At 38.2% G+C, this 19,351-nt stretch overlaps 1 protein-coding gene and 1 non-coding gene across 3 annotated transcripts; one reads left to right on the plus strand and one right to left on the minus strand.

The window, feature by feature from the left end:
• Positions 1–1,738: 1,738 nt before the first annotated feature.
• LOC118482909 lies at positions 1,739–1,845 on the minus strand. Its single transcript, XR_004869196.1, has one exon. It is a non-coding gene; the product is annotated as a small nucleolar RNA R71 (small nucleolar RNA).
• Positions 1,846–10,441: 8,596 nt separating this feature from the next.
• On the plus strand, positions 10,442–18,521 carry LOC110876197 (protein SCAI). 2 transcript variants are annotated; one of them, XM_022124376.2, is made up of 10 exons: positions 10,442–10,743; positions 11,886–12,273; positions 12,793–12,993; positions 14,153–14,362; positions 16,204–16,270; positions 16,342–16,524; positions 16,607–16,698; positions 17,343–17,525; positions 17,595–17,731; positions 18,097–18,521. In XM_022124376.2, the coding sequence occupies exons 1-10, from the start codon at positions 10,619–10,621 to the stop codon at positions 18,314–18,316; spliced, it is 1,806 nt and encodes a 601-aa protein (XP_021980068.1). In that variant the 5' UTR covers positions 10,442–10,618; the 3' UTR covers positions 18,317–18,521. The 2 variants fall into 2 exon arrangements, with proteins under 2 accessions (XP_021980068.1, XP_035846082.1); XM_035990189.1 differs by lacking the exon at positions 14,153–14,362 and having other exon boundaries at positions 10,443–10,743.
• The last annotated feature ends 830 nt before the right edge of the window (positions 18,522–19,351 follow it).

Below are 19,351 nucleotides of genomic sequence, written 5' to 3' on the forward strand. Positions count from 1 at the left end.
CCATTTGGGAGTGTAAGCCACATATAAAGAGTTTTGCTTGAGGACAAGCAAAAGTTCAAGTGTGGGGGTATTTGATGTGTGTAAAATGCAACATATAAAACACATCAATTAAGGCATAAAACTAACCCTTTTTAAGTACTAATGTTGGAAAAAGAGTGTTTTTGTCTTCCTTTTGTATTTTCAGGATGAAATGAGCTCAAAATCACAAAAGAAGCAAAAAGACCACTAATTCTACCATAAATACAAGAAAAGGAACAAAAGTAGACTGCCCGGACCCTCAACGGCACCTCCCAAAGCAAAAAGAAAGAAACAGAGTCTGAACACGCCCCGTGTCCAGCGAACACGGGGGCGTGCCCAGAAAGCAGCAGAAAAGACAAACCAGTAGAAGCTTCCATTGCCCACCACGGGGCCGTGTCCAGCGAGCACGGGGGCGTGGTGAAAGTACAGCAGGCGCATTAATTGTAATTCGCAATTACAATTAATGAGGAGAGAGAGTGTCAGGCGGGCACGGGGCCGTGTCCAGCGGACACGGGGCCGTGTCCAGCCTTCTGTTCAGCCTATAAATAGAGGAGCTTGGCTTCATTCTCTCTCATCCCTTGGCACACCACCTCTCTCACACCTCATCCACCACCCACCACCACCATAACACCATCATCCACCACCATCATCCATTGTCCATCGTAGAGTGTGTGAGTCGTCTCGGGATCCAAGATTGATCGTAAGAGTTCTTGACAATCAAGGCCATGTTTGCCTAAGTCTCTTACATCACTTGGTGAAGACAAGTGTTTAGTATAATACTTTTTATTTTTAATCTTTTGCACTTTTTATTTGGTTTTGTATTAATGACTTTAATAACTAGTTACTTATGTTGAAGGTGATCTTTCCTTATCGTTTGTCCGTGGTGTCTTGGCATTATTTTACTGTCTATATAAAATAAAAGATTTTCACCATTCATATCTCCACGGTCTATATGGAGGTATGTTGGCTACCTGGTCGGGGGTTAAGGGAACGGTTTGGTAAGGGTCTTGCCCTTGTTCAGCGTTTAGAGGTCCTGCTTGGGACCTGGGTCAAATTTAGTAGGATCTCCTTCAATGCCCATAGGTATTGGATGGCGGGGAAACAATCACTGTATTTCCGACCACGGGGCCGTGTTCGCTCAACACGGGGCCGTGGTGAACCTTCTGACCGATATTCTTTTTTGTTTTTATTGCAGGACTTGGAACCCGACACCATCCTCACGTAGTGTATGAGCTCCAGTTCCAATAAAGACATAAAAGAACCGCTAGAAGAACCCGAACGCTTTCTCAGAAAAAGGTTAAAAGCCAAAAACCAAGAGAAGGTTTCGGGTGATCCACCCCCAATGGCGGACCAACGTACCCTTATGGATTATCTACGGCCCACCGTAGGTAATCTAGGCGCCGCTATCAATGCTCCGAATGTCGAAGCCAATAACTTCGAGCTTCGACCGCATTTGATACAAATGCTCCAAAACTCCGCAACCTTCCACGGGCTTGCGGACGAGGATCCTCATCTACATATAACTAATTTCTTAGAAATATGTGATACCTTTCGGATCAATGGAGCATCAAACGACGCCATACGCCTCCGTATGTTTCCGTTCTCACTAAAAGACCGAGCGAAAGCTTGGCTCAACACCCTCCCAGCTGGATCGGTAAACACCTGGGATGAACTAGCCCAAAAGTTTCTATATAAGTATTTCCCTCCTTCTAAAACTGCTAAATTAATGGCTGAAATTAACACATACTCACAAGAGGACGGGGAATCCTTATATGAAACATGGGAAAGGTTCAAGGAGCTATTACGCAAGTGTCCCCATCATGGCCTCGCAATATGGCAACAAGTATCCACCTTCTACAATGGATTGTTGCCACACACTAGGCAGACACTTGATTCTAGCTCCGGGGGACTTTTAGGTAATCGACGCCCACACGAAATATATAATCAAATTGAGGAAATTGCTCAAACCAATTTTCAATGGCACACTCCCCGGGGAAATAAGTCTATCGCCCCGGGCGCCCATAAGGTCGACGAAAGCACCTCTTTACAAGCCCAAATCGAGGCCCTTTCTTCAAAAATAAAAAAATTAGAAATGACAAAAACAGTCTCGGTTATGGCTTGTGAAGGGTGTGGTGGGTCACATGAAAATTGGAGTTGCATGAAAGAAACGGACGATCAACAAGAAATGGTAAACTACATTGATAATAGACCTAGGCCGTCGGGTCCTCCAACGGGAACTTACAACCAAGGATGGCGAAACCACCCAAACCTTGGTTGGAGGGAAACCGGCAATAGTAGTAACCAACAAAACCAACGAACAAACTTTCAGCAATCAAGAAATGAGTCACAAAATTTCACTCAACAACAAGGTGGACGAGAAAGGCTCGAAGATACTATATCTCGCCTCGTCTCCGACACTGATAAGAAAAACTCGGAAAGATTTCTACAATTAGAATCTAATTTTAGGAATCAACAAGCTAGCATTCAAAACATAGAAAAACAAATAAATCAACTAGCACAAAATTTTTCCGAGAGACCGCAAGGCGCATTACCTAGCAATACCGAAACAAACCCAAAAGCGCAAGTTCACCTCATCACACTACGAAACCGCACCGTAGGGCCTGCAGAAGTACCTCCACCAACGGAAGAAACAATGCCAACACTTCTGCAGGAAAAGAACTCTCCCCCATCACCAGAGCCTACCAAGGCTCCTCGAGTTCCGTACCCCGGTAGGTTAATTCGTCAAAAGACCAATGAGCAATTCGCAAAATTCGAAAGTCTGTTAAAACAATTGCATGTCAATATTCCTTTTATCGAAGTCCTAACCCAAATGCCCAAATACTCTAAATTTATGAGGGACTTCCTTACACATAAAAAGAAAATTGAAAATTTGCAATTAGTTAATTTAGGCGAAGAATGCTCTGCCCTCGTACTCAATAAACTACCCCAAAAGAAAATCGATCCCGGAAGTTTCACGATTCCATGTTCAATAGGGGAATCACCCGTTCGCAATGCCTTGGCCGACTTGGGGGCTAGCATTAACCTCATGCCCTCATCGATGTTCAAAAGGCTTGGCTTGGGAACCACGAGCCCTACAAAAATAAGCATACAACTCGCTGATCGATCAGTCAAGTTCCCACAAGGTGTCATCGAGAATGTCTTGGTAAGGGTAAGCAAATTCGTTTATCCCGTTGACTTTGTCATACTCGACATGGAGGAAGACACCGAGGTCCCCCTTATCCTAGGGAGACCCTTCCTTGCCACAGCACAAGCAGTGGTAGACATGAATGAAGGGACACTGACTTTGAAGTATGGGGACGATGAGGTGAAGTTCGGAGTTGGGAAGAAAATAGAGGATGACGACCCAATCAATTACATGAAGGTTATTGATTCAAGTTTGGATGCCGCTCTCCGACGGTGTAACTTGGGAAGCAAGGCGCTCCACTCAGAAGATATATAACCAGGAATCGGGTCTAGCCAAGGACCCTTATAAACGTGGCGCACCACGGAGGCATTCCGCGGATCTATCCTTAGTCTAGTTTAGTTTAATCTTTTAATTTTTGCAGAATAAAACACACTCATGGTGGTAATGGATGAAAAAGGGAACGAGAAAAAATGGAACCATGCACGAAGAACAGAGCAACCCGACAAAAATCTCCATCACAGAAGGCTCAACACGGGCCGTGCCCAACCAACACGGCCCCGTGCTGAGCCCCTGCAGAAAAATCACCCAGTTCAGGTAACTGGACACGGGCCGTGTTCAGCGGACACGCCCCCGTGTCCAGGCTTCTGTTTCAATTCTGTAATTTTTGTTACTGGCACTTGACCACGGGGCCGTGCCCGGTGAACACGGGGCCGTGTCCAGGATGCCAGTAACAAAAAAAATCTTTGCTTTTTAACACACTTTTATACATTCTAATCAACCAAAAACTTTATTTTTGGACACATTGAGGACAATGTGTAATTTAAGTGTGGGGGGATGCTAAAACCTTGAAATTTTGCAAAATCCTAAACACAAGCCTTACACAAAACTCTATTGGAACCGCTAAACACCCCAAATTTTTTTCAAAAACTTTTTCAATTTTTTTTTTATTTACTTGTCTTAGTTTAAGTTGGGAATAACAAGTTCTAAAAAGGTTATATTTTTACAAGTTTACAACCGATAGCGTTGTGATAAAAAAAAGGAACCAACATAAGAAAATTATGAAACGGCATAACAAGTCTAGTTTAAAATTCGATTATATATGCTTGGTCACATTAAAAACCCATTCCCACAAAAGTGAGTTTTGAGCCTTTATTGAGCATAAAAATACACATATTTAGATTAAATGCTCATTTTTCGTTTCTTGTGTGAATAGCCGCTCGGTCCTTACAAATCTAGAACTTGCCACGACGATACATTCCCGGTCCTTACCAACTTAAACCCAAGTAAGTAAATGATGGAGGCATTAGGACTAACCATTTTTCTTTCAAAACCATTATTTTTCATTTTTTTTTACCTACCCAAAATCCCCCTAGAAAACCCTTTTGAGCCTAAACCTTTCATTTCATTACCCCAAAACCCTTTTTACCCACCAAAAACCTTTTTATTTATTTATTTTTTTTAGTAACAAGTTCGCTTTTTCGTAAACTCACCTTTTTATGTGACAAAAAAAAAAAAAATAATATGATGATGAAGTCAAAAACAAACAAAAGCTATAAAAAGCTTGTTTGAGAAATACTTCAAAAATAATAGGTCACTAAAAACAAGGTATTTTACGAAAACCGACACTTGCTACGATTTTCGCCCTTTTTACTAACCACTAACCAACCACCCACCTTTAAACCCAAGCCTTCACCCAAAAAGTCCTCTTGATATTTACAAAGGTAAAAAGTTAAAAAGGAGGAGGATTGATTGTTTGGCAAGCCTATGGAAAGACGTAAGTTCCGTGCCGCTCTCGAGTGATTCACTAAAATATACACCTTCGGCCGAGTGTTGAGTGATCTCCCGTGAGGTATGTGAACTTGTATATAAATGGAATTTTAATAAGGCATGCTATGCCCAAATAAGTAATTTATCTTATGAAAAGTTCAAAATAAATCATAACGAATAGGATTGTAAATAAATAAAAATAAAGCCTATAAAAACCTTGGATTCCCGACACTCTAGGACAAGCTAAAAAACTTCTCTTCTACCTATTCCATTTGGGAGTGTAAGCCACATATAAAGAGTTTTGCTTGAGGACAAGCAAAAGTTCAAGTGTGGGGGTATTTGATGTGTGTAAAATGCAACATATAAAACACATCAATTAAGGCATAAAACTAACCCTTTTTAAGTACTAATGTTGGAAAAAGAGTGTTTTTGTCTTCCTTTTGTATTTTCAGGATGAAATGAGCTCAAAATCACAAAAGAAGCAAAAAGACCACTAATTCTACCATAAATACAAGAAAAGGAACAAAAGTAGACTGCCCGGACCCTCAACGGCACCTCCCAAAGCAAAAAGAAAGAAACAGAGTCTGAACACGCCCCGTGTCCAGCGAACACGGGGGCGTGCCCAGGAAGCAGCAGAAAAGACAAACCAGTAGAAGCTTCCATTGCCCACCACGGGGCCGTGTCCAGCGAGCACGGGGGCGTGGTGAAAGTACAGCAGGCGCATTAATTGTAATTCGCAATTACAATTAATGAGGAGAGAGAGTGTCAGGCGGGCACGGGGCCGTGTCCAGCGGACACGGGGCCGTGTCCAGCCTTCTGTTCAGCCTATAAATAGAGGAGCTTGGCTTCATTCTCTCTCATCCCTTGGCACACCACCTCTCTCACACCTCATCCACCACCCACCACCACCATAACACCATCATCCACCACCATCATCCATTGTCCATCGTAGAGTGTGTGAGTCGTCTCGGGATCCAAGATTGATCGTAAGAGTTCTTGACAATCAAGGCCATGTTTGCCTAAGTCTCTTACATCACTTGGTGAAGACAAGTGTTTAGTATAATACTTTTTATTTTTAATCTTTTGCACTTTTTATTTGGTTTTGTATTAATGACTTTAATAACTAGTTACTTATGTTGAAGGTGATCTTTCCTTATCGTTTGTCCGTGGTGTCTTGGCATTATTTTACTGTCTATATAAAATAAAAGATTTTCACCATTCATATCTCCACGGTCTATATGGAGGTATGTTGGCTACCTGGTCGGGGGTTAAGGGAACGGTTTGATAAGGGTCTTGCCCTTGTTCAGCGTTTAGAGGTCCTGCTTGGGACCTGGGTCAAATTTAGTAGGATCTCCTTCAATGCCCATAGGTATTGGATGGCGGGGATCCAAACTCTTTGACCCCCTCATAAGTTAACTACTATTAATACTATAACCCGGCTATTTAGGACTGTATCCCTGCTGACTCAGACTACTTAGCCGAGGGTAACGTCACCGCCAGAAGCGGGGCCTACCACAATTTGCATTAATAACTTAATTCATTATCTTTCAATAATCCGACCCTTTAGGATTGTATCCTTCCTGACTCAAACTACTGGGTTGAGGGTAACGTCGCCTTCAAAAGAGGGGCCTACTACAATAACTAAGATAATCTCTTAAACAAGTGCAAAAGTGCGAAAATAATCAAAGGTTATACTAATACACGTGTCGGATCCAAGTGATTCATCTTGTCTATCTGTTTTATTTTATTTTTATTTTCAGCATTTAGTTAGTTTTTATTTTTTTTAGTTTAAAATATTTTTCTAACCTTTTGATTTGATTAGACGTTGAGGATAAACCGGTATTAAAAGCTCTTGTGTCCTTGGACGACCTCGGTATCTTACCAACACTATACTACGTCCACGATGGGTGCACTTGCCCATATGTGTGTTTAGTGTTAGTGAGTATCGTGTTTTATAAATTTAAAACTTGGCTAAAAGTGTAAAAAGGGCTTAAATATACATCTAAAATATACTACACTTCACGCACATCAGCGACCCATTGTCCCCAATTTTGTTCATTATTGATATGGAGGTATTGTCCGGGATTATCAAGCGAGTTTGTTCCATCAATCTTTTTAAAGGTTTATCGTGTTCCTCTATTGGCCCTAACTTAACTCACTTTCTTTACGCATATGATGTGGTTTTCATTGGGGAATGTTTTTTAGACAATGCTTGTAACTTAGGGTATGATTCTTCTATGTTTTTACCTTGTGTCAGGTTTTAGGGGAATCTAGCTAAAAGCATATTTTTCGGGGTTGGTGTGAATGATGATCAATTGTTTACAATGGTGAGTATTCTTTGGTGTAGTGTTTGTTCGTTCCCTTTTACAGTACCTGGGCTTGTCAGTGGGGTCAATATGAACCTTGTAAAACATTGGCAGTTGGTAGTGGATACTAGGGGTGTGCATGGGTCGGTTTGGGTCAGTTTGGCCTAAAATCATAACCATAACCGAAATGTCGGTTAATGGAAAACCATAACCATAACCGATTGGTTATGGTGGTTATGGTTATTCGGTTTTGATGATTATAACAGTCGATTATGGGTTTAACCGTGAATTTAGGCCTAGCTAAAATTAGCTCAATAAAATTTCATTGGGCATTATTTAGGATAAAAAGTTTGGGCTTAAAATTATCTGACCATGGTACAAATTGTTATTACACATTTGTATATATCACATAGCATTAAAATGCACATATAATCTATAATATTGTAGACTAACCATCACTATACTAACATGTGGGTCAGTTCGGTTATGGTGGTTATGGACCAATGGAAAACCATAACCGATCCATGTATATCGCTTTTTAGGAAATCATCAACCGATCCATCGGTTTTCTTTTCAGTTCGTTTTTTTGGTTCGGTTTTTTCAGTTAATATGGTTATGGGTCGGTTAATTCGGTTTTATGCACACCCCTAATGGATACCTTCAGGAAGCGTTTATTTATTAGGAAGGCTAATACCATATCTTATGGAGGTCGGATCACACTGATTTGATTGGTTTTTAATTCGTAGCCTACATATTTCTTTTCGCTACATAAGGCCTTGTTGCAAGTTAAAAGGGACTTTGAGTGATTAAGAAGATATTTTTTGTGGGAAGGTTCCCGGGATCAGCCTAAGATAAATTAGGTGGCATGGAACAATATTATGGCTCTAAAGGAATGTGGTGGTTTATGTAGGTCCGGGTTTCAGATCGTTCGATTACGTCACGGTGCGGATGTACTCCTCCGTACGGATGAGCTTGGTTTTACATAACAAACTCATATTAAACGCTTCTAGCCCTATTACATCAAGACACAGGCGGCAAACATATGTATCAACAGTTTATGTATTGGATCTTTGCATGAAACAAATTTGGTGTGATTGGCAAAATGGTGGTGGAGATTTAAAGTGGACAAGAGTGCACTATGGAGAAGCCAGATCTCCATCCCAGGGCCTTGGAAGTAGGTGTATAATATTTAACAGGACTTTGTAGTGTTGGGTATTGAACTCTTGGGCCTGTTTCGTGGTGTTCCAGGTTGTGGCCATAACATTTTGTTTTGGTTGGAGAGGTGCCTTTTAGATACACCGATCTTTGTAGAATTTTCGTGTTGTTTTCGCTGGAGCAAAGCAAGCAAGTCATGATGGCGGAGCGGATGTCATTGTCCAATGGGGTATGGTCATTTAATGTTCAGTGGCTCAGACAATTGTGGTCTCAAAAAGAATATAAGGAGCTTGAGCTTCTACCAGCCTTTCTTAACTCAGTGATGTTATCAAGGGAGGATGACTGGTGGTCTTGGGCATTGGAGCCATCGGTCCATTATCAGTTTGGAGCCTTAGAGCCCTTGTGCAATCTAAAAACCGGTCTAGTCTGCATATTGAATTCGAATGGAATAAATGGCATCTGATTAAGGTTACTTTTCTGTCTTGGAGATTGGTGCTGGATCATCTTCCTACAATGGTGTCGCTTGCTAAACGTAATATAAAGGTTCCATATTTGCTTTGTTCTTTTTTGGGGTCCAAGAAGAGTCCTCAAACCACCTGTTTTTTTTCGTGTCAAGTCACTCAAAAGGTTTGTGGCGAGGTGGCCCGTTGGTGCAAAATCTTTGTTCTTCTTCGATGCGAGGGACTTGTTCAACTTCCAATGGTATGGCTGAGGTTCGCAATAGTGGAAGAAGGTAGTTTGCTTGGTGGTCCAAACGAAAGTGTGGTGTTTATGGAAAGGTCAAAATGTGATGGTTTGTAATCAAAAACAAGTTAGCCTGTATAGGATTACAGGGAAAATTAAAGCACTCGGGTATCTTTGTCTGAGAAATTGTGCGGAAGCATTTGCTTTAACTTGGTAGAATTGGTGTACTTTTAAGTTATCTAGTTTGTGTGTAGGTAATTGCTCTTTTAGTGGTTATAATGTGTTTTGGGGGGTTAACTATATGTTAACCTCTTGATGATAAATGTGACGTTCGTGGAGTCCCTTTCCCATCTAAAAGTACCATTTGTATGTATCTTTTCCATCTAAGACTAAGCTTCCATTAATAGAAGTACCATATTCAATTATGATTTAAAAAAAAAACTGAAGACTAATACAAAGACTCATCCACTTTTTGGTAAAGACAATATAGATATGTAAAATGCATTATAGAAACCAATACACAACGACTCGTAACCTTCCACGCCCGTTACCACAATCACAACCACTAGGCATAGTGTGCCCGAAACCATTATCCAACGTGGACACTCCCCTCAATTCTCAGGGCGGTACGCCCTCATATCATACCCCTAGACCACAAGTTAGGGGTGAGCAATAACCGAAGCGTTAACCAAAACCAAACTGAAAACGACGAAAGTGAATCGAAGTTAATCGAAAGCCGATGATCGGTCATCGTTTTTTTGTACCTTTGGTTAACTGAACCGAACCAAACCAAACTGGACCATTCATATCTTACATGTACTTCTAGCTTTTATACATCCATTTCATGTATTTTATGTTTTCTACATCCATTTCATATATTTATACATCTAATTCTTGTATTTATATCTTGATTTTTTCTGCATTTATACTAACATTTCATGCATTTTTACCTCTATTCTATGTACTCCTAAGTAAAAATTTTAATCCATGTTTGGTTTGTTTATTAACCAGACTGAGGGGCTGTTTGTTTACCTCTTAATGAGGCTCTTAATGGTTCAGACCTCTTACTCGTTTAGCACTTAATGGTTCAGACTGTTTGTTTCACGAACAGATGTCTGAATGGTTCAAACATTTGCCTCTGAATGGTTAAGATTTATACAGAGTCTGAATAGTTAAGACCTCTAATCTGAATTGGTCAGGCATTTGCCTCTGAACGGCTAAGCATTATACATGCTCTTAATGGTTCAGACCTCTTACTGGTTCAGCACTTAATGGTTCAGATCTTTTACTGGTTCAGCACTGGTTCAACACTTAACCATTCAGATGTTGCCAAACAAACGGCTAATAGCCCCTTCTTCTCCTGGAATAGAATTAATAGGATTTTGAAAACAAACAGAACCCAAAACCCCCAATTAACTAAATCTAGATTTCAGTAATTCTGGAACCCAACAGCATCATACTGTGATCCGATCATCAATCATGCATGTGTAATCCGATCAACGCATACGCGATGCAGAGTTGTTAGCGTCAATTTGGATAAAAAATGTCACAAAATGATGCTGCAATTGCCTCAAATATTCAAGTGAGCGAATTGTATTGGTCGCTCGTAGCTAAAGCCGATAAAAAGTTCTCCAAACTTAGGGATTTGCCGTATTACGAGCATCACAGGTCGCCTTTTATACTTTGTTTTGTGTTTACTTTATGAATTGTATCAACATCATTTGTGTTTGTTTTGAGTTTTGATTGTTGGAACCCTAATTATTGATTATTATGATGCAAGTTAGTTGATTTGAACTTTATTCAGAGCTTCAAATGTTTGTATATATGGTCTTGAGTTAGTTATTAGTTTTGAGGATCTAAGATAGGATTTGTTTTTTGAATGGCAAATTTGGACCACTGGAGTGTCATCGTGTCACCAGCGGAACCACCGGATCATATCCATCTTCACTACGCTATAATGGCCATACACCAATTCAGGAGGAAACCCCCCATTGTAGGAATTGAACCCAGGACCTAATGGTTCCTAAGCCTTATCCCACCCCAAGATGCCACTAGGCTATAATGTCATGGGCATCTAAGATAGGATCTAACTCAATGAATTTGCTATTTAGGGTTAAAAGTTTTATATCGATTTATTGATTTTTTTTGAAGTATGGTTATTGTTTGTGTTTCTTCGTAAGTGTAGGTGCTAGTTACTTTAGGGTAGGGGTGTGCAGAAAACCGAATTAACCAATTAAACCGAACCGTACAAAAAACATGTGGGTCGGTTTAATGATTTAAGAAAACCAACATTAGTAACTGAACCGAACCGACTTTTAGTAATTATATTAATGTGTGTGACTTTGTGTGTGTGTGTATATATTGTAGATGTGTTACCGGAAAAGAAAACAAATGGGGACTCTTTTATTGAAGATGAAGATTGGGATTAAACATCCACCAAACCTATTTTCTTTGTGGGATTTTGGACTTTTCACCATTTTTCAATATTATATGTTTTTAGTTGAATGTTTGTCTTAATTTATGGATCATACATTATTGTGTTGGTTGAATATTTGGTATTAATACTATATAATATGTATTTTTTGAGATATTTTTAGTCACGCTGAGTTGACAGTTAACCGACCCACAATAACCTTCATAACCGATTAACCATAACTGCCATAACCAATCTCTTTTGGTTATCATACCGACCCATGCACACCCCTACTTCTGGGTGGTTCGTATTTTTTTGTTTTTTGTTCTCTTCTACGTTTAATATATACTTTATGTTACTTATATTTTTGTACAGTAAAAAAGTGTTCTTGCATCAGGTATGATACATACTTCTACAAGGTATTCAAAGTTTATACACAATTATGGAAATTTCAACAAGAAAATCGGCAGAAGCTGGTGGAAGCAGGTCTTAAAAGATGGGAAATTGGTGATATTGCATCCCGAATTGGTCAACTTTATTTCGGTCAATATATGAGAACAAGTCAAGCCAGTTATTTATCGGAGGCTTATATCTTCTACGAAGCAGTGCTAACACGCGAGTATTTCAAAGATGGAATATTCCAGGATCTTAACCTTGCCAACAAACAACTTAGGTTCCTTGCTAGATTTTTGACTGTGTGCCTCGTATTAAATCGACGAGAAATGGTTCGTCAGTTGGTAAATCAGCTCAAAATGTTGGTTGCTGAGTCCAAGAGAGCCTTCCCGGTAATTAATCTTTTTTTTTGAGTAAAATGCCATTTTCGTCCCCGAGGTTTGGTCAGTTTTGCGACTTTCGTCCACAGGCTTGTTTTTCCGCATATTGTTTTTCCGCATCTTGTTTCAAAAGGTTTGAAATTTTGCCATTTTCATCCCCATTTTTCTCGATTAAGTCAGGGGTATTTCCGTCTTTTTTGTTAACTTAAAAGGCAATTCAGTCTTTTTCAGGGGTATTTGGTCTTTTTACATAAATTGAAAAAGACCGAATTGCCCTTTAAGTTAACAATAAAGACGAAAATACCCTGACTTAACGAAGAAAAAATAGATGAAGTTAACACGCCGGATGAAAATGGCAAGATTTTAAACCTTTTGGATCCAGATGCGGAAAAACAAACCTTTGGACGAAAGTCGCAAAACCTCAAGGACGAAAATGGTATTTTATTCGTTTTTCTTTCTATGATGTTATAAGTATATGTTGTTCATTACGTATTGCATTACCAACAGATCAATTGAATGACCTAATTGTAGGAAAACGACTTCAAGGAATGGAAGCGGGTGATCCGGGATTTGACTAAATTTCTTAAAGTTGACACAGCTTTTATGAACATTTGGCCTTTAAGATACAGCGTTGTTTTGGATCTTGATCCAGACTGTCTACCCCGTGTTGCTTGCATCAAAAGAAACCTAAAACTGAGAGGTGCAATACTTTGCAGCTACCATCCTAACGAGGTTACTTATTAGTTAATCTTACGTTTAGTACTAAAGGTGGACAAATGGGTGTGCTGGGCATGTTAGGTTATGGAACAAATTGGGTTATGGTCAAATGGGCTGGGTTGAACATAAACCACTTTTGTCTAGGTGTGTAAATGAGCCGAGCCAAGCCAAGCCTGAGCTCGTCTAAGCTCGAGTTCTGCTCGTTAATATTTTTTAGGCTCGAGTTCAACTTGGGCTCGACTCGTTTATTTTTTACTAGATATTTAATTATTCTATTTATATATATAGTTATAGTTATTTTTATATACCTGTATCATTATAATTTTTGTATATAACAAGATATATTATATGCTTATTTTTATTAAAGTTTATATACGATAATATTGATTATGTAACTATATATTATTGTATAAAATATAATTTTTTTATATTTAGAAAAACATTAGGCTCGAGCTCGTTTATTAAATGAACTTCAATTTGTGCTTGAGCTTGTTTAAGCTCGGATTGTTTCGAGCTTTTAGCGAGCCAATTTCGAGTAGCTCACGAGCGACTCAGCTCGTTTACATCTCTACCTTTCTTCTATTTTTTTTTTTTTTTTTTTATAAATTTTAAGTTTGTCAAATATGATCAGATAACATGTAGGAACTTGTAAAATTAGTTTTTTTTTTTAATAAAAGAGTAAAGTACACGGATGGTCCTATGGTTTACCAAAATTTTTGATTTGGTCCCTAGCTTTCCAAAAGTACATGGATGGTCTCTGTAATTTGCACTTTGTAACGCGTTTTGTCCCCAGGTTTTTCCAAAAACGTGGATGGTCAGTGTGGTTTGCACTTTGTAGCGCATTTAGTTCCTAACTTGGACCTGCTAAAACCTTCAGATTTGTTGGCTGAGGACTAAATGCGTTACAATATACAAACCATAGGACCATCAGCTAGGGACCAAATCCAAAATTTTGGTAAACCACATGGACCATTTGCGTACTTTACTCTTAATAAAATGATGCAGGAGGTTTTATGCTCTATAAATTCACTCTAGGCAAGTTTTGTACCGTTTGAGCCGTTTCCTGTTAAGCTATTTTGTGTACGTGTTACCCGTTAGCAACTTAGTGTTAAAACTTAAAACGTAACCTACAATTCTGAGCTTTATGTTTTGTGGTGTATGTATTTGTATTCAGGTTAAGTTCTCAGAGCTGACCACTGATAATTTTAGAATGCTTCAGTGTTTAGAGTGGGAACCCAGTGGCTCATTTTACCAATCAAGTGAAATCCCTTCTGCGGGGTCCACTCGTATTAATCACTATTCTCACGAGATCACTGATCATACATTGCCACAAAATCCCCGCAAGGCACTCCTGTATCATCCGTCAACCACACACTTGATTGCTGTGAGTGTAACCATTTAGTCCAAAGTTTTTGTTTTTTAGATTATTACATATTATTATTCATATATATATAGAGAGAGAGAGAGAGGGGCCGGTTAACGTACAATATTGGTTATCGTGCGTTATCGTACGCGAGTATCTCAGCCCACATCTAACCTACCCTAGGCCTTCAATTGAACGCGGTGGCACAATAGTAATTAACTTGACATAATTACGCATGGGTTGGGTTAAACCCTAATCACACACGTTATTTGCATAATTACGTACGTTATAATGCATAATTACGCATGTTATAAAATATCAAAAACCGCATGCCACCAAACATGAAAATTATGCATGTTAAACTCAAAATCACGCATGGGTTGTTCGAAACCCTAATTACGCATGTTATATACATAAAATCACGCACGTTATAAAAAAATAAGGAATGACACGCGGCGCAATCTCTTGCTCGCGTACGCATCGCACGATAAGCACTATTGTCTTTTACACACCCTCTCTCTGTGTGTGTGTATATATATATAGAGGCCGGTTATTGTACAATATCCCTTAACGTACATTACGTACGCGATTTGTGTTTAACATGCGATTTTGTAATTTTGGGGAGTCCGAGTTTATCAGCCATGCGAATTTATACATGTCCGGGTTTGTATAACATGCCATTATGGGGGTCCGAGTTTATCAGCCATGCGAATTTGTACACGTCTGGGTTTGTATAACATGCGATTGTTACATGTCCGAGTTTGTGTATAACATGCGATTTTTATTTGCGTATGTAATGTACGTTAAGGTCAATTGTACGATACACACACTCACTCTCTCTCTCTCTCTATATATATATATATGTATATAGGGAGGGGCTCATGCGAGAACTCCATTTATTGTGAGAACCGCGAGAACCAATGTGAACACAACCTAAAATAGCTAAAAAAACCTAAAAAAAACCTAACCCTCCCCCCCCCTTCAAAAAAAAAAACCTAACCCCCCCAAGCTAAATGCTAAAAACTAAAACCCACAAAAAACCTAAACCCCCCACCCCCCAAAAACCTAAACCACCCCCCCCCCCCCCCCCCCCAAGGTAAAATGCTAAAAACTAAACCCCCAAAAAACCTAAAAAAATCTAAAAAAATCAAAAAAAAATCTAAAACTCTTTTTTAATATTTTTTATGCTCAAATCGCTACTTTTAGTGGCCAAATTTTTTTTTTTAAAAAAAAATGTTTTAATTTTTTTTTTGGCTTCGAAAAGTAGCGATTTTTATATAAAAATATTAAAAAAAAAAAATTTTGTGTGATTTTTAGCTATTTTTAGGCATTTTTTGTTGTGTTCACATTGATTCTCGCGGTTCTCGCAACAAGAGGTGGTTCTCGCATGATCTTCTCCCTATGTATATATATAGGGAATGGTTAAATATTAAAATGAGAACTCCCCAGAGTTGCGAGAACTTGAGAACTCCTTGAAAAAAAGGTTTTTTTTTATAAAAAAGTTTCGCCGAATTCTTTAAAATTATGTAACTTAAAAAGAAATCGTATACGAGATCTTACATCAGTGTAAAACAAATTTACATAAGCGTAACATTCTCCAACGGGTGATGTCATATTTTTATTGTAAAACAAATTTACATAAGTGTAAGGCAAAATTACATGTCGAATAAATTCCGGCTTGACATTTTTTTTATTTTTTATTTTTCATCTACCTTTGTGCAAAATTTGGTTGAAAAACTCGCACGGGAAGTAGGCTTTCCACCAAAGTTCTCGCTGTTCTCACAACTCGGAGTTCTCATCTGAACCAGATCCTATATATATATAATGGTTTTAAGGCATGTTGATATTATTCTTGATGACAGGTTCTGGCCACCATGTGTGAGGAGCTCCCTGTTGACGGGATTCTATTGATATACATATCTGCTTCAGGTGACATCACTTATTTTTCAAACACCTTTTTTATTTTGTCGCATTTTTCATGACCCGACACTTTTTATCAGGAAGTGGAGTGCACACTTCAATATCTCCATCTCATATAGGAAATGTGGGTGATACAGAAAACGTTAGTGATACGATTCGATCAGATACCGTCACTACTCTGCCATCTTGCTCTGCATGTGATACTTTAACATCTTCATTAGATTATTCCGGAGGCTTGAATCTCGGTCCCGGTGCAAATGGAGGTGCAATATACTCATTGATAGTTTTATTTTTTGTTATTTTAGTGAAATGATTAAATTGGCCTTCAACGATGTTTTATTTCAGGGTTTAATACGATTGATCCAAGTGACTTGCTTCCATTTACAAGAAGACCTCTTTTTCTTATCATAGATAGTGACAACAGTAAAGCTTTTCAGGCAAAAATTTCACATTTATAACGCTCATGTTTTCATTTTAATTATTAGTGTAAATGCCATAAAAAAACCACTATACTTTCTTATCTAACGTCCCTCAACTTGTAAAAATTACACGAAAAAGTCACTAAGCTAAGTGTTGTATATCGAACTCCGTAAACTAATTGTTGTATAATGAAGTACGTAAGCTTGTCTAAAATGCACATATTTTAATTTTTTTACTTGTTTTTGAAATAATGATTTGTTAACTCTTATATTTAGTTAAAATAAGATGTTTTTCTTTTCTTGTTTTTTCTCCTTTTTTTGTAAAAATGTTGAATGTCACTAAAACAAATTTTGATCAAAATTAGAGTTAACACGTCATTATATATATATTTTTTTCACAAATACATGCATTTTAGACAAGCTTAAGGACTTTCATATACAAAAATTAGTTTGGTGACTTTTTTTCTGTATCTTTACGCATTGAGACACTTTAATATATAAAAATTTAGCTCAGGGATTTTTTCATGAAAGCAAGAAAGTATACTTGTTTTTATTTTTTATTTTTTATTTTTTTATGATATTATCCCTGATTAATTTTATTATTATTGTTATTATTATTAATATACAAACTGTTTATTATATCGTTTTAAATATTTTAACAGGCGATAAACCGGGCAGAAAAAGGAGAACCGGTTGCAATTCTCCTATCTCCGGCCTTATCATTCCCGCTACATGGTGCAATCGATCCTCCTTTGCCAGGTGGCAGCCAGTTCACCAGTTTTCTCACTGTACCGTTACAGGCCTTTGTAATCCTACTTGGCTTTTCAGGCTCTGACATCCAAACGGTATATCTATACATCTTTCAGTTAACTGAAATTATCGTTTTGCCCTTATTGGAAATCATATTTTTTCAGGAGAATCTCAACAAAGCACAAAAGATTCTTTCATCGTCTTTAAACAAGTGGGGAGAGACGTTGGCGTCTGCCGACACAATTCATCCTGTTTGGGCACAAGTTTTAGGCGATCCATTTCTTAGACGCCTGCTTTTACGGTACAATGCAAAATATCATAAATTAATGGCAATAGGTCACCTGTGTAAGACACGATTAGCCATGTTTACTGAAAAGTACACTACCTGATTTTTTACCTTTTTAAAAATAAATAAAATTAGGAGGCTAGGATCCATCATTTCTTCTTCTTGGTACATGTAACATACAACTGTGTTACGGACATGAGATATAAAGTAGTTAAACGAGTTGTATTCATGTTTAATACTTGTGTTATTCGTGTCGTCAGAGACCTGTTAAAACATGATAAGACACGATTTGCTAGCCCTAAAATTATTTAGAGAATAAGAATATCAGTGATGGCAGGAATACTTTAAAGGTGATTTTTTTTATCTTTATTATGTTGCAGGTTTATATTCTGTCGCGCGGTTTTTGCACTATATGCTCCTACTTCAGGCAAGAAAGAATATCTTCCAGAATGCTCACCTTCTCTCCCTGATGCTTTCTTGCCAACAACGCCCTCATCGATTGCAACAGTTCTACAAATAGCCGATATTTTTGGTGCTGCAACTATGTTCAACATCAGAGAAAGAATCGTACTTCCTGATGAACAGTTCTCTTCTCCATAAAACTTTTTATAAGCTGAAAATACTGTAAAATTTGTAAGATTTTGAGTGGCTATATTTGTTTGTTTATTAATAGTATCCTTGAACTGCCATCTGTATTTCGATACTACAAATTTTCGTGTTTAGATCAGTTTGAAGCGCGTTTTACACGTGACGACAGTGTGACTAATTATGAGAATTTATAAAATAGTCGTTGATTGTTTTATAATTTATATAACCATGGGAACGAGTCGCGCGGTCCCACCAATACCCTGCTAACCAAGATGACTTGGTAGGGAGGACGCGTTTAGGTTGGCACAGTCTTCAAGGGTTTAAAGGCTGTGGAAGATGGACTGAGACCTTTGTTAAATGGAATCATTCGCTTATCATTACGACACCCTTTTGAAGGTTGTCAATAAGTTATTGTCATCATCCTCAATCCGTAGCCGAACTTTCGTTATTTGTCAATTGGTTCACCAATGTCATTGGCACCACAAGGGCCTTTGGGTGTTCAATCATATATGCAATAACATCAAACCTGCATATATATATATTTATTTTTTTTTGCTTTTGGCACACATTTTAGAATAAAGATGGTGTCACATGCTTGGGCTTTTTCTTAAAATGGGTTGAATCTGGTCATTCCAACTTAGTTATACATGCTCTTTTGTATCCCATGAATCTAGGAACTTTTGCTTTTCTTGACCCCTCAATGTCTACATGTGATGATGAGAATGTGCATCAATAATTGTGAACAAGAAAAACCAAGGGTGTAAATTGTAAATACCACAATATACCCACACAAACCGTTTAAGATGTCATTTGTTGCAAGGGGTCTACAGTCTACGACTGCAAAACGGGCAAATATATACTTTCGGAGTTTCGGGTAAGAGAAAATATAACATGTTTCACATTTTGCATTTTTTAAGAATATCTACGCGGATCTCTTAAACAAGAAACATCAAAGGATATAGAACTTTGATCAACGGATTTAGAATGTCATGATTCAATATAGAAGAGTTATCATTGTAACTCGGATTTTAAGAGCAGGATGACACC

The sequence above is a fragment of the Helianthus annuus genome, chromosome 1 (assembly GCF_002127325.2).
Source record: "Helianthus annuus cultivar XRQ/B chromosome 1, HanXRQr2.0-SUNRISE, whole genome shotgun sequence".
NCBI lineage: Eukaryota > Viridiplantae > Streptophyta > Magnoliopsida > Asterales > Asteraceae > Helianthus > Helianthus annuus.